Source organism: Kwoniella pini, chromosome 11 (genome assembly GCF_000512605.2).
Source record: "Kwoniella pini CBS 10737 chromosome 11, complete sequence".
Taxonomy (NCBI): Eukaryota; Fungi; Basidiomycota; class Tremellomycetes; order Tremellales; family Cryptococcaceae; genus Kwoniella; species Kwoniella pini.
Window position 1 is genome coordinate 132,180 of NC_091726.1, and position 14,737 is coordinate 146,916.

The following is a 14,737-nucleotide window of genomic DNA, read 5'->3' on the forward strand; positions in this document are numbered from 1 at the left end:
TTTGCCCTGAAGGGACATGTGATTAGACTATTCTTTTACCAGAACTAATGTCCTTCCTAGGGCTTCTTACGCAAGGAATGAGAATCCTCTGGTCTCTTTATACGTGGCTTTTTGCATAAGGGTATGTAAGATTTAGTCTGTGAAAAGCATGGTGTGGGGGAGATACTTGTGAAAAGGGATCGAAGATGGAAAATCCGATAACTTAGGAGATTTGGTGATAGTAAATTGAGACGAATGGTTTGTTGCATTTATGCAGAACGAGTATATAAAGGCGAATGTCATCATATCTATCAAGGAGGGGTATCTATCGAGATCCTCTTTTGTCTTAAAGAGCTATGCGAAGGCCATAGAGCCTGGACTCACTGTAATCTGGTGATACTGACCGATGATGCTTTAGACCACCAACGAATACTGACGTATAAACGATCTCCTTGAAAGGATATACATGACGTGTGCAGAATTGTTTGTTATCAAAGGATAGTAGGTGGTTCGAAGGCTACATAAATGAAAGAGAAAACAGAAAATATGGTATAAAAGGGTGCGCCTTTTGTCATTATCCCTAAGAGTTTTACAATTCTTTACCAAGCTTTCTGCCACTTCAACCTTTTACTATACTTCGACGTTGACTTTATATCAGATCTCACTCCTACCTCAGATTTCTTTAACTAAGAATATTTATCTCAACATGTCAACAAACACACAATCATCTGGTACGGTATTATTTCGAGCTTCTTGATGTAGGTGACGTACAGCTGATCATTAGTGTAGTCAAATACGACCCCAAGTTCTGCAAATACATGACCCTTAAGGATTTGCGAACCATGCAGTCGAAATCATGTAAATATCTTACTACCTGGGGTGACAGCAAAGGAAACATGGCCAGGGATTTGTCTCAGATGCTCGTGTGCGCGAATTTGACTCGATACTTGGAAAGTCGGGGCCACAGCGATACGGCAGAGTCAAAGTTGGAGTTGCAGCGTAAAGCAACGAAGTACATAGACCGAGAGCTTGAGTCCCAAGTTTCAATTATCGCCTCACAACTCATTGGGATAGTAGACGAAGAAAACGAAGAAAACTCTAAATCGCATGGTCTCGATCGTATGGAGATATTAGACCGACTATACAACGATGATGTTGTAAGCGTTGAATGGGGTAAATCTGACGAAAATAGCGATTCAGGCGTGGATGGCTATGACTTCTGTTTTACTGCAGAAGATAAAGAACCTGAAGATCTAGGATTTCTCCCTGAGATGTCGGATGAACAGCTAGTAAGAGTGCTGAGTTTTGCTAAGGACTTTGCTCCTAAGGATCCGTATTCTCCTTAGCGTCTTGTATATCGAGGTATGATTTACAGTGTATTTCCCATAATACTTCCTTGGCGTCTTGACATGTGGTGCATCCACCTGTAACGCTGAGGAAAGTGCACGAAAAATAGCGATGGGGAGTTTCGTTATGTCTGTGTATTGTATGTGCTATATTGAACCATTCCAAAAAGGCTTAAACAACACACAGGAGAGCTTGAATTTTTCAATTGGTTTTCTGCCTCTTCAGCATTGGGAGACTTTTTTGTTGACCTGAGTCAATTGTGTATTGCAATCATCATAGTGACACGAGCAGATCATGCCTCGCTTCGCCACTTTGAATTCGTGCCAAATTAAGATCATTGTTACTCTCCACCAAGGTCCCGTTGACAACATATTATGTGAATCATCCTTGAGTACGCTCCTTAGAGTCTATCATTTCGAAGCTGTGATGACGTATGAGAAGACATGATATCCTAAAACAAAGGATTAATCCAGCGAGGCTCTTTTCATCCAGATTTTTAAATAGCACAAATTAGGTATACGTACAAGAATGAGTAGATTTATAAGCTTGAACGGGGAATGTTGCTCTGATATTTACCTGGATTTTCAACTCTCCTTACAACACAATAAAATTTGAGCCTCTCTCAAGCATGTGTGATTGGACGCAACGAATTCGGGATCGATGGACTCATGGCTTTCAGAGTCAACCCGATCAATCTGCAGAATTAATCAACCAGCTCGAGCTGTACATCGAGCAGAACAACCAATACCAAAGCGAGACGCCAATGGAATACCCTTCTAATCGTTCAACTGATACTTCTTCCGCCTCTTTAGCAGACAGCATCAGAAATTCGATTAGAAGCTTCAGAAATGTAATTCTCGAAACGAATGAAGGGCTCACTCCCATTGAATGGTTGGAAGATGTACCAGGAGATATCTCAACTGCATACAGAAACTGGCTAAACGATTATGGAGTTCCTACATTAAATGAAGAAGATAATTGTATGACTTTCGCTACTACTTTAATAGGATTGTATAGAAGGTTACAATCCGGAGAATCATCCCCTTGATAGTTCATCATCTGCCCTTGCTTGATAGACAGAGCGTGATGCGATTGTCACTTTACACAACGACGAGCAGGAAGGATGGACATGCAGAGTAGATCTTATAACAGTGTTTATATCGTATCAAATATATCAAATGAAAAGCTTTTCATGTGTTATCACGACTGCTCTTGTATTCCTTGTCTTTCTTGCCCTCCATTCCAGGATTGTCTACGAAGCTTCGCGTCATCATACGATCCACAACAGGGGTGCTACTTACGACAATTAGATGGTTACTGTGTACACTATTTGGCTCGGGGAGAGATGCATGTCTTGAAACGCTCCTAATTGACAAAGCTGACAACCTTCCTTTACTGTCTCAAAGGAGGAAATGCAATGAGGAGCGATGGGAGGAATTAGGCCTCATCGATAATGTGTTGTTTCATGGCGATGGACCTGTACACCAGCAATGTTTGTTATCCTTTTTCAATCATCCATTGATGGGTGGATAGCACATTCTGTACATCATGAGGCCATCATTTATGTATAAGCATGTAGCTTGTTTACTTTCCAGATGCAATAGGGCGACTCACACTCGGAGAAAAGTAAACACAGCGGAAGCATAGGGGGTCAACCTATTTCACTGGTATAGCAAAGACATCAAAATAAAATTTATATAAGCGCCTCAATCGTCTGCGAGTCAAGAAGAACAGGCAAAAGGTAGATCATAAAACATTGAAAACTGTATTATCAAGGCAGCCGGAAACATCAAGCAACAGCTATGATGACAAAGAGCGAAAGGCAAGTTGAGGGAGGACAAGAGCCATCAAGGCAAAATCGCTTTGATATCAAGAAAATCGCAGCTAATCTGTGTGAGTGTTGTAACGTATTTCTTTCTGAAATTTACAAGTGGCTAATTCTTGGATGTTGTACGACTTTAGGTACAGGACCATATATTCTTATACCGATATCAGCAACGATTGTATGGTTTTTTGGATTAGTGATTCTGTTAGGAATGTGGATTGGAGATGGGAAGCCAAGATATAGAGAAACACAAGCATCTATACCTTATATCTCATCTGTTGGAGCTGCATATGAAACTTTCTTCTTTATTCTTTGCTTGAGTGTCATCATGTGAGTGTAGTAGATTTCCGTTCGGAAGTCAGAATTCTTATACGCTTATTATGATGTTTTCGGCGGGACAGATTTTACTTCTCGTCAGTTTGCTTGATTAGGTATTTGAGACACAAAGGTAGAATACCAGGAACGGTCTAACTTAAGGAGAAAATTTATAGTATGTCTTCTTGAAATACAATGCTAAGGTTGAGGGTATTGGCTAATTGATTATAGGCTGGTTGGCGATTTTCTTCTGTGGAATCGGTTGTCTAGGTTTATTCGTTCTATCTAAAGTAAGTGCAAAACAATTTCAGATCGAGTTCTGCTAATGATTTGTGATGCTCTGCTTCGCTATTAGTGGAATTGCTGGGATTACAAGACTATCCACTGGTCTGGGACTTTCGTTTACATTATCGGAATTGCCTTTTCGTCAATTTTCCAAACTGCCGAAGTGGTGAGTGGGCAACCTATATTGCGTCATTGAGTTCAGAGCTAATTTATGACATAGTGGTGTTTGAGGAAAGAGCATCCAGATCGAAGACACCTGAAAAGAAATGGAATTTTCAAGATGATAGTTGTTGCTCTAGCTGTCATTTTGTCAGGAACATTTGGTGGATTTTATTCATATGTGAGCGTATTTGTTAGTACTCTTCCTACCGCAATCTGAAGTCGAGTGTTATACATAGTGCGGTGGTAAACCATTCACAGATGACGACAGTCATACTCCCGACCAGTGCGAGATAGCAACGAATATCTCAGCTATTTTAGAATGGTCGATTGCTTTCAGTCTAAACTTGTATTTTATAACCCTTGTGATCGATCTCTGGCCTAGTCGAAGGACGAGTCGTCGATATGTTTCCGCCGAACACGATGAGAGCTCGAGCTCGGAGAAGGGTAATCAGAATGCGATATGAGTGTTGATGCCCGTCAAAAGCTATGATCATGATGTTAGTATCCCTACATGCATGAGAAAGAGTTGTTGTCGTTGTTGTTGTGTTTATGAGATTTACGTTATTTTTTCGTGTTTCGGGTAGTCTAATCCTCCACGCGTTTGGGTGTTGTTCATACCCAAATTAGGATCCTCTTTTGTTTTTCTTCACTATACTGCGAAATAGACTGTCACACTGCACTTGAAGACACGAACAACACTGATTCACTGGCCGCGATATCCTCTAGTTCCGGAGTCGACTGATATCTCATAACGAACGGTCAGAACGGTACAATTGATCCTATCGATTGATGATACTCCTTCAACCTGTCGCCGCAGCGGTGTAATCAGCTAGCTCTTACCAAGCTTACACCTTGCCGTCCCTACAGTCCATCATAAACTCCTAATCCCCATAAACTCCAGGCAAGATGTTCAAGACCTCTCGAGCTGCGGCTCTTCCTCCCGATACCGATTACTCCAAACAGCTTAAAGAAACTTCCTTCTATAGATATGGACATCTGCGACCATTAGGCTTAACAGGAGAGGTATCAGCTTTAGCAGTCGATCCTATATTATCACTCTTCGCAGTGGGTACATCTTCAGGTCTGGTACATGTTTATGGTCAAGCGCCATTTCAATTCACCCTGCCAGTATCGACAATCTCTTCATCTGGTCCAGCAGCATCCATCAAATTCCTCTTCTTTCATCCCGGACATCATCGATTGATCGTCATTGATAATTCGAGTACTCTTCATACCTTCTCTCTACAACATATGACCGACCATCCAAATCCCCTAACCCACCCTCCATTGCCGTTAAAAGAAATCAGCTATACACTTTGGGGAACCGTAACTAGCGTCGATCAACCTCTTCCTAGTCATACCCATTTATTCTTTACAATTAGAGACGGAACTACCTTGACATGGGATTTAAGTAGAAGAGGCTTGGGCAATTGGAAGATAGGGAACTGCTGGAGCGATTACGAACATAGAATGTTGAAGAGCGGTATACCCGGTAGAAGAAAGACTTTGGGTGGGTGAGTAATGTTTAACACTATCCCTTCGAATGCGGTTACATTGCTTGATCCTCGTTGATTAAGTGTATGTGGTCAATGCTGACTTACATCTAGTCCTATGGCTACATGTATATCCATGAACCCTCGAGATCTCAATATTCTGTTGATAGGCTACGAAGGTGGAGTTGTCGCATGGGATATGCAAAGGAATGTTGTTGCCAAAACTTTCGAGATGACACTACCACCTGGAGCTCCGGGAGGCGGATCATATCAAGATGCAGACGGGTCATTGTGGACAGAACGTACACCATCAGTCACATCCATTGCCTGGAGACCGGACGGACTTGTCTTCGCTGTTGGACACGCAGACGGATGTATAGCATTTTGGGCATATTCAGAATCCGATAAACCATTGATGGTACGAACAATCACTCATGAAGATGTGAACATTACGGATGCGGAATCGCTTTTTGATGCAGGAGCATTAGATAATCAGCTTAGAAAAGTTGAATTGGATCCTCAAGGAAACGAAATTCCTACAGCTGTATCAGCGAATCGAGAACCGATATTCAAATTGTCATGGGCAAGCTTCCCAGATCAAACTATGTTAAGGACCCAGATTGCTGCTCAAGGTGCGGATCCTACTATAGAGCCTATCTCGAACGCGACAGTAGAATATGCAGAAAGAGGCGAAACTTTATTGCTGGTTTTAGGTGGACAGAGTCCAGGAGAAAAACCAGGAATCAACGTTCTTCAGTTCCCTGCATACAAACCACCCCTTTTGAGAAGAGGTACAACCCCACAATCACCTTCGGAAAGTATGCCTCTTCAAGAACGATACGCTTATAGAGATTCGCTCGCTCCAACAGGAAGTTCAAATTACCTTACTAAAACCCCACCAGAAGATTTTATACTGTTACCACGATCGAATCCGTATTTCAACCTTGCTCACGATCCTATAGCCATCATAATATCCCTTACTCCGGATCCCAATCTACCTTCCGTTCCACAGCCTACTGCGCTTCGAGGATTAGAATCTTGGGTCTTCCCTCCGCCTAGATCTACAGTCATTCCACCTTCTCCCGGAAGGAAAAATTACGTTCAACCTGGGGAAGGCGAAAAGCTTGTGGCAATGACACCTGCCCCGACGTTAGGTACACCTTCGGCTACTACACCAAGAAGTGGAAGTTTTTCGGGTTCAGGTTGGAGATTACCGTGGACCACACCCGGCGCTTCTCCCGGTATTACCTCACCGACATTGAGCATACCTACACCTGACTCGGTATATGGCACTGGGCCACAGAAACGAAAAGTTCGTAGGCAGTTACGATTACCCTCTTCGCTTTGGTCTGGTGGATTAAGTGTTTTAGGTATGGAGATGTACGCCCTTCCCACGCCAACCTTCAAAAGGTTGATAAGCTATGCCATTGAGAATGCTGGACAAGAAGATATGCCTAGATTGCCAATGCATGGAGGTTTGGCAGTTCCAGACTTACAATCTCATGGAGCACCAGATGTAAAAGTATCCAAAATGGAGAGTTATAGGATTTTCATCACCTCCCATGCAGATTGTACGATACGATTCTGGGATGCTTCACCTCATCTCTTACTTCTCCCAACACCGCTTCGGTTCGAATATCCAGGTCCCCTTCCTCATTTGACGATTTCTATAGGAGATTACTTGAAGCATCCTGATGTTCAACATTTACCACTCGCTCAACTTTGGACGACTGACAGGTCGAAAGTCCGTATCAAGTCTATACATTTAGCTAAAGAAGCCTTGGAGTGCGTTATCACTTTCCATACCGGTGAAATAATCGTCACCAAATTCGCTGAGGCGAAAGGTAAATCAAGAGAAGACGAGGTTGAAGAATTAGATGAAAGTGCAAATGATCAACACGATTCTGGTTATTTCCCTTCGATGTCCTCGCATAATAATAATGTTGAACAAGGATGGGTAGAAGAGGTTTTAGAAATAGGACATTTAGCAAAATATAAGACTGATGGATTCAAGCCCGTTGCTATATTCACTATGAAGAGAGGCGAACCAATTTGTACAGCTGTCTCAGATATAGGTATGTCGTATTCTTTTCGTATTTGACCCGCTCGAATGGAATTGACCAGAATGATTTGAAAATGTAGGTTTCATAGCGATCGCTTTTGCTTCTAAAACTGTAGCTATCATAGATATGCGTGGACCAGACGTAATTTTACGAGAAGGATTCAATGAAGATGGAGAACAGCTAAAGAAGAAGAAAAAGAAAGGTAATGTACAGAATGTTTTGGGAGAACAATCAACTGTGGGAGCTATGAGATGGGTAGTTTCGGGTATGGGAGCTGGTAAGTTCATTTTACTGCTACAATTCTGGTGTCAAATTTCTTCAAGCTAATATCTATTTAGATCTCATCAATCGTCCGAGATTGATCGTATCTTATGCTAAAGGGTGATCCTATCCTCCAATCATGTTTCTCGCTGAAGCTGATGAGTTTGAATGATTGATAGGATGACCAAAATATACGTTTTAATCAATTCATTAGGCGAATGGATGGTTGAAACCAAACCACCTACATTTACGAATGAATCTCTTGCTGGACCGATTGCTTCTTTCGTTTTGGATCCGATTAATGGAAATGAACTTTCTGCATCATCAGAAGCTTTACAAGCTGCTATGAGAAATCAAGAAGTTCCGGATCACAATAAGAAGGAAATCCCTGTACATTGTCTTTGGATAGCAGCATCTAAGAGATCTATAAGATGTGCAATTAATTTCAATGGTGAAAGAGTATCTAAAGTGGAATTGGAGAATGAAGAATTGAGTGATGTATTCTACGTCACCAGGTATGGTGAGTTACATGTATCTTCATTGGGGTCTGATGATGAGAGCGAATGTTGGATACTGAATTATTTTGTGCGATTGAGCAGGTCAAAAAGTACTTGTAGCTGTAACTACTACTGGTTCTGCACATTTCTATTCTGTTCCCTATTTGGAATACATAACAAGGGTAGATCTTTACTATGGTACGGAAGGGTAAGTCGACATTACTTGGGAACATTAGAGACCGTGATATCGGGCTGAATGATCTGGTCAATTGTGTAGCCGCTCTGCCGGTAAATTATCAATGGATGATCGATCTGGAGATTTTATAGAATATTCTGGACCATTAGACATAAATTTAAGAACTTTCTTCCATTTTAGAAAACCTTTCCCACCTAGATTGGATCCATGTGTATTGAAACGAATCATACCAATTCAACCTGTTCCTTTGAACGCTAGTAGTATGGTAGGAGGTTGGATATGGGGAGGAGCACCTTTGACTGGAACTCAATTAGATAATCTAAGTAAGTTTTCATTAATATTCGATATTTGTGTTTGGTATTTCATTGTGAGAGACTTTACTGATGATGCGAAAATTCGGTGCAGTCGCTGGACCGACTAGACCGCCAGCACCCAAAGTACCTCCTCCACCACCTAAACCATTAATTACATGGGGTAAACCACCTGAAGAACCTGAAAAAGTCATTCAAACTGCTTCAACAGGTGCGATGCCAAATCGAACTGCTGTCAAAAAGCAGAAAGCTCCAACTAGAGATCTTAGAGAGAGGAACGATGTGTGAGTATTTGCATTCCGTTATAAACAATTTGGCTAATTATGTTGAATCACGTTATTTAGGTATTCTGAAATGACAGATGCAGCTACACAACGAGGTAATTACCTTGACGGATTGAATGATTCATTAAATAGCGTTTCAGAAAGTGCAAGTAATTACTATAGTCAAGCTAGGAATGCAGCTGTAAGTGTTTTTTTCAGGATTATTTCACAACTTCATTTACATAGAATAAGCTTAATTGTGATAACGTGCTTTGTAGATGAAAGAAGCTGCGAAGAGTACTGCAAAAGGAGTTTTCGGGAAGTTGTTATAATTTGAAGCTATTTGGGATTTACGTGGGATATTCTTGCGAAGTGCAAAGTAGTATGCTGTGCATCTTTTGATTATTAACGCATCATTGAAATCAGGAGATGTAGGTAATAACTTTTACGCAATTACCCAGCTCTTCTCTTTATCTTTTTCTGTTGTATAAGTCGTAAATATATAAAACAAATAATCTCTTATCTCTATCTTTTATTTGTGAAATATGTATTTTCATGTGATGATATGCCGTTATCAATTTGAGACAAGCCTTTTTCAACAAGGACTATGATAAACGTTTTTATCTCTTTCTTTCTTAGATTCGCAGTATTTATAACAAGTACTAAGCACAGTACGTGGTCATGCATATTTAGTTGAGAACGATGATGAGAAAAGAGGCGTGATTCAAAGGAAAGTAAGTAGTATGACATGCATAAGGGATAAAGGGTTCTCCGACTATATCCGAGTACTGGTAGAGATGTTCCAGAATTGGGTTTATTGTATTTTTAAGGAACACTATGTAAAGAATGGTGAGAAACCTTTTTACCATACCATACGATTAATTAAGCCAAGAATTCATCTTTCATTCAGTAGTAGTAGTAGTAGTATTACCGGTTAGATATCACATTTCAACTTCTTATTCTTATATATCATCTCTTTATCTATATATTCACAATCATCGTAATCCCATTCGAATTTTGATTAAACTTGAAATGAAATCAGCACAAATGGAGATACTTCATTTACTAGATTGAAAAATACAACAACCTGCCAATACACATGTTGGACGTTATCTATCATCAATTACCTTATTCTTTCTCTTATGTGAGTTTTTTATTTTCTTGAAATATACTAGAAAGAGAAAGAGGGGTGTGAATGTTGAGATAGAATTAAATGAAGAATGAGAAGTGGATGAAATCATGAGATGTTGTATCTCGATGGAATGATATACAATTTCAAATTAACGTGGTTAAAGCTGATTGATATTTGATAATTCAGTTCACATTCGCTTGTCGATTATCAGCTTTCATCCTTTTTGCTCCTTTTGGACTTTGTATCATTCTTGATATAATAGCTTACGGTGAGTTGGTCATTTCTTATTTCCATTCACTTGAGACGCGATGGGAAAAATTACTAGTATTTTCCTTCGCGGTAGTATTCTTTAGATTCCCTGTATACCTGGCCTTGACCGACGGTCTTGGGCAATCCATCCCCATCAATCATTTTACTCCTTTGCATGAAGGATTTGTGCACGACGCTGATAACTTGCTATCATTGTCACATTTAGCCATCGCTCGTACCCTCCACTTATCAATAACTCAACGTAGAGTACCAAGATCACCACCTGTCTTATCTAAAGAAATACTCTCAAACGACTTGAACTCCTCTTCTGGCGAAGTATCAGAAGAAGAATCAATATCAGATAGCTAGTCGTCATCGATCACCATATATTACTAGTCGTACTTCCTCTCAATCACATCGTACCCATTTCAGAAATGACGGCATCATCACCTACACCCATTACGCTTGTTGGAGCAACAGGACTTACAGGTTCTCGAACTCTCAACTCACTCCTCGCTTCAACTCATCCTTTTAATCTTAAAGTCCTTACTCGTAGATCCTTACCTTCCACTCCACCATCTAAGAACCAACTCACCACATTGACTACTAAATTGTACAATGATCTATTCGAAGCTCCTACTGAAGGATCAGCTATTGCTGAAAAAGGAGGAATATATGTCAGTTGTTTAGGGTCCACAAGAGCAAATGCAGGTGGAACTGCTAATCAAGAAAAGTTGGATCTGGGATTGAATAGAGATTTAGCTAAGAAAGCTAGAGAGGATGGAGCTGATACAGTGAGTCGAATTTTTCTATTACGCTTCAGATATTGTAATTCCTGGTACATGTCGCGAATCCTGAATGATAGCCTCTGAAAGATTATCACAGCTGATATATTCATTACCAAATAGATGATCCTTGTCTCAACTAGCGGAGCAGACCATACTTCCCGTTTCTTTTACATGCGCATCAAAGGTCAATTGGAGGAAGATGTGAAATCTATGGGATTTAAGAATGTTTACATACTTCGACCTGGAGCCTTACTTGGTGAAAGGTGAGTAAACATCCACCTATATAGCAATGCGTCTCGTCTATCCACATACCTTGATCTGTCGGTACGAGACTGACTAGTCAATTTATAGAACCGAATCTCGCCCTGCTGAATGGTTAATGCAAGGAGCTTTCAAAGGACTCAAAAAGATTGGATTAAGCTTCAACATGGCTACTCAAGCTGAAGAGTAAGTCAGCAAGAATCCTCCTTCTAATGTGCTTGTGCAAATGAACTTAGTGCTGATTGATATTCATTCTCAAATATGCAGTGTTGGAGCATGCATAGCTGAATTAGCTGCAAATCCACCAGATGAGAAGGTATTAACGCTATACGACGATAAAATCATGGCTTATGCTAAAAAATATCATGAAACGAATTCTACGAGTCCAACTTCCGATTAATACTTTATTCAATACATTAAGACGATCATCTCATTAGATCGAATCAAATACAAAATACACGACGATTCAGATGGCCGAATCAAGGCAACGTTATTCAAATGGTATATAACTTAACAAGCTTTGAATCAAGTCATGTGAATCAAGTTTTAGATGGTGTTTACTTTTGATCATTCTTCCATTCGCTCTGATTCATTTATTTGTATATATAAATATATATCACACCTTTGTATGATCAACTTATACGTTAGTCGTCAATAAATTCTGTTACATGATTCACGGTTCTTTGACAATAAACTCCCAATTTCGTGGTTTCCTTTTTTCCTGAATGATCGTAGAGAACGACACACGAGACATGCATGTCTGTTGTATAAGCTTGTTAACAAATGGAATTCATTTGAAATGGCTACGAAAGGGGAATGTAGTTCTTGCTGATTGATTAAATTGACTAAATCACGAACATTACTGACATTGCTGTATCAATGTGCATGATGACAAAGTTGCTAATATAATGGATAACTAAAATAATTAACCATCTATCTATATACTTTTCTTTTTGCGAGTACTTCTTCTTCTTCTTCTTCATTAATGGTCGTATAAGTATCGTTCTATATCTTCCCCTTAAATACCTTATTCTGAATATTTAATCTTTTAATCAACCCTTATTGAAGAATATAATCTCCTAATAGCGAAATAAGTAGCTATATAACCTATTGAACCACCAATCAAGAAATCTAAAAGGGAAAATAAGAATCTAAAAAAAGAATTCAAACAATTAATTAATATGACGTATAAAAATGACCAGAAAAAAAAAAAAGAAAAAACTCACAAATATCCAAAATAAAGTATTACAGAAGTAAAACTATCAAAAGATAATCTACTTATCCAATACCAAATTCCATAAATAAATAACCAAAAAGCAGATCCACCACCAATTAAAAAACTTCTCCAATGCCATCTATATTCTTCTGAACATAAAGTAAAATAAATAAATAAAATAGTAACAGTTGAAATTGTTAAAATATAAATTAAAAAAGTTAAAAATAAAAAACCAAAAGCATAATATGCTCTATTTCCAAATAAACTACTTAAAACAAAATATAATTCAACAAAAGCAGCACCAAAAGGTAAAATTCCACCAATTAAAATTGAATTAAAAATTTTTAAATAAAAAGGTTTAATTAAAGGAATTTGTCTTGGAATTGAATTTATTTGTTGTTGTTGTGAAGAATGGTTTTTAAAAGAGCCAATTTTCATTCCATAAAAATAACCTAAAATACTTAATGGTGCAGAAATTAAAAACCATAATAATAAAATTGCTAAAATTGTACCAAATGGAATTGAACCTGAAGAATTATTAAAAATTAAAATTAAATTTAATAAACCAATTAAACTAAAAATTATTATTGGAAATAAAATTGTTGTTAAAATTAAATTTGATTTCCATTGATTTCCACCTAAAGTTGAATATGTTCTTGAAGAAACGTATCCTGAAATACAACCAAATAAAGTCCAACAAATTAATAAAACTGTTGCTAATGAACCTCTATTTGAAGGTGATAAAAAACCAAATAAAGCAAAAATTAATGTAACTATACACATCATAATTAAATGTGTTCCATTTCCTACCATAACACTTAATAACATTGGTCTAGGTGGTAATCTAAAAACTTCTCCATGTACTAATTTCCAACCATAATCTTCTTGAACATCTTCTGATAAATCAATTGCATTATATCTTGAAATATCTTTTGAAATTGTTCTATATAAAACCATAGCAACCATGAAAATTAAAAATCCAACAATTACTAAAGAATTAATAAGTGAAAACCAATGAATTTTAGGATCGAAAACATGTAAATAAGCATCCCAACGAAGTCCCCAAGGTATATCTGAAGGAATAAAAGATACACTATATGTATAATAAAATTCATTATTTGTTGCTTCTGAAAGGTAAAGTGGTTGAGTATTAAAACAATCTGGTGAATTTGATCCTGAAATCATTGAATTAACAGTTCTAGGATAAACTAAAACTCCAACTACTCTAAATTGTTTTAAAGAATGATAACCTTCTTTTAAATGATATTGAATAAAAATATCATAATGATTATTTAAAGCTGGTTTATCAGGTATAGTTTCATCATCACCTAAATTAAAACCTTGTGCATCTAAAAAAATTTCATTTGTTTTTAAATCTCTTTTCATTTCACTTGAAGGTAATCCATCTATAATAAAATTTAAACCATAATCTTCTTTTATACGATCATTTATAAATTTTGAATCTTCTTTAGGTACAGATGATTGACATAATAATTTACATGTACTATTTTCCATCATATTAATTTCATAAGGTGAAGTTAAAATTCTATCACCAAATAAAATTGATCCTAAACTTTCTGGTTGTTTTATTGGACCTCCTTCAGGTTGACAAAAATGAAATCTTTCATCATAATAATCGTGTGATATTAAAGAGTGTAATTTAGAATTAAGCATAGGTGTTAATGTATTTACGAAAACATCTATCTTTTCTCCTTCTTGATAATCTCTAGGAGCTGTTCCCGGTAGATAAAATGCAGTTACCAGAGGAAAAGCGAGAAGGGAAATGAAGGTTGAGGCGATCATGGTGAATGAGATTGCTAGAATGGAGTGGGAACGCTAGACCTCGCGCCAAGCCCTTTGAATAGTGTTGATCCAGTCAATCTTGAGATTATTTATTGGATTCGCTAGTGTGTTGTATATTACCGCGTATATATATGGTGATCTGAGTTTGGTAATCAATCAATGATTAGATGATAGCTCGTAGTATTTGAAGTCATAGACGTGTATTATATTAATTGAATTCACCCCTCGCAGTGTCAAGTGAAGCTGCGTGCGGTATAATCCGGCTATTATGTGGAAAACGCAATTAAATAA

At 38.1% G+C, this 14,737-nt stretch overlaps 7 protein-coding genes across 7 annotated transcripts; 6 read left to right on the plus strand and 1 right to left on the minus strand.

Moving 5' to 3' along the window:
• Positions 1–797: 797 nt before the first annotated feature.
• On the plus strand, positions 798–1,325 carry I206_107387 (uncharacterized protein; the record flags this gene model as incomplete). Its single annotated transcript, XM_019157432.1, has 1 exon — positions 798–1,325. One exon carries the CDS (start codon positions 798–800, stop codon positions 1,323–1,325), a length of 528 nt encoding a protein of 175 aa, XP_019009072.1.
• A 629-nt stretch (positions 1,326–1,954) lies between these two features.
• I206_107388 (uncharacterized protein) lies at positions 1,955–2,374 on the plus strand (the record flags this gene model as incomplete). The annotated part of the gene is made up of 1 exon (XM_019157433.1): positions 1,955–2,374. One exon carries the CDS (start codon positions 1,955–1,957, stop codon positions 2,372–2,374), a length of 420 nt encoding a protein of 139 aa, XP_019009073.1.
• A 757-nt stretch (positions 2,375–3,131) lies between these two features.
• Positions 3,132–4,377, plus strand: I206_107389 (uncharacterized protein; the record flags this gene model as incomplete). The annotated part of the gene is made up of 8 exons (XM_019157434.1): positions 3,132–3,219; positions 3,289–3,481; positions 3,553–3,568; positions 3,629–3,641; positions 3,698–3,756; positions 3,822–3,917; positions 3,972–4,091; positions 4,150–4,377. 8 exons carry the CDS (start codon positions 3,132–3,134, stop codon positions 4,375–4,377), a joined length of 813 nt encoding a protein of 270 aa, XP_019009074.1.
• A 442-nt stretch (positions 4,378–4,819) lies between these two features.
• On the plus strand, positions 4,820–9,329 carry I206_107390 (uncharacterized protein; the record flags this gene model as incomplete). The annotated part of the gene is made up of 10 exons (XM_019157435.1): positions 4,820–5,427; positions 5,521–7,481; positions 7,549–7,746; positions 7,808–7,850; positions 7,910–8,250; positions 8,330–8,435; positions 8,505–8,746; positions 8,829–9,018; positions 9,079–9,199; positions 9,276–9,329. 10 exons carry the CDS (start codon positions 4,820–4,822, stop codon positions 9,327–9,329), a joined length of 3,864 nt encoding a protein of 1,287 aa, XP_019009075.1.
• A 767-nt stretch (positions 9,330–10,096) lies between these two features.
• Positions 10,097–10,747, plus strand: I206_107391 (uncharacterized protein; the record flags this gene model as incomplete). Its single annotated transcript, XM_070203510.1, has 3 exons — positions 10,097–10,141; positions 10,316–10,397; positions 10,605–10,747. The coding sequence occupies 3 exons, from the start codon at positions 10,097–10,099 to the stop codon at positions 10,745–10,747; spliced, it is 270 nt and encodes an 89-aa protein (XP_070059611.1).
• A 65-nt stretch (positions 10,748–10,812) lies between these two features.
• Positions 10,813–11,827, plus strand: I206_107392 (uncharacterized protein; the record flags this gene model as incomplete). The annotated part of the gene is made up of 4 exons (XM_019157437.1): positions 10,813–11,172; positions 11,287–11,429; positions 11,518–11,613; positions 11,695–11,827. 4 exons carry the CDS (start codon positions 10,813–10,815, stop codon positions 11,825–11,827), a joined length of 732 nt encoding a protein of 243 aa, XP_019009077.1.
• A 648-nt stretch (positions 11,828–12,475) lies between these two features.
• I206_107393 (uncharacterized protein) lies at positions 12,476–14,446 on the minus strand (the record flags this gene model as incomplete). Its single annotated transcript, XM_019157438.1, has 2 exons — positions 12,476–12,578; positions 12,654–14,446. 2 exons carry the CDS (start codon positions 14,444–14,446, stop codon positions 12,476–12,478), a joined length of 1,896 nt encoding a protein of 631 aa, XP_019009078.1.
• Positions 14,447–14,737: the final 291 nt, after the last annotated feature.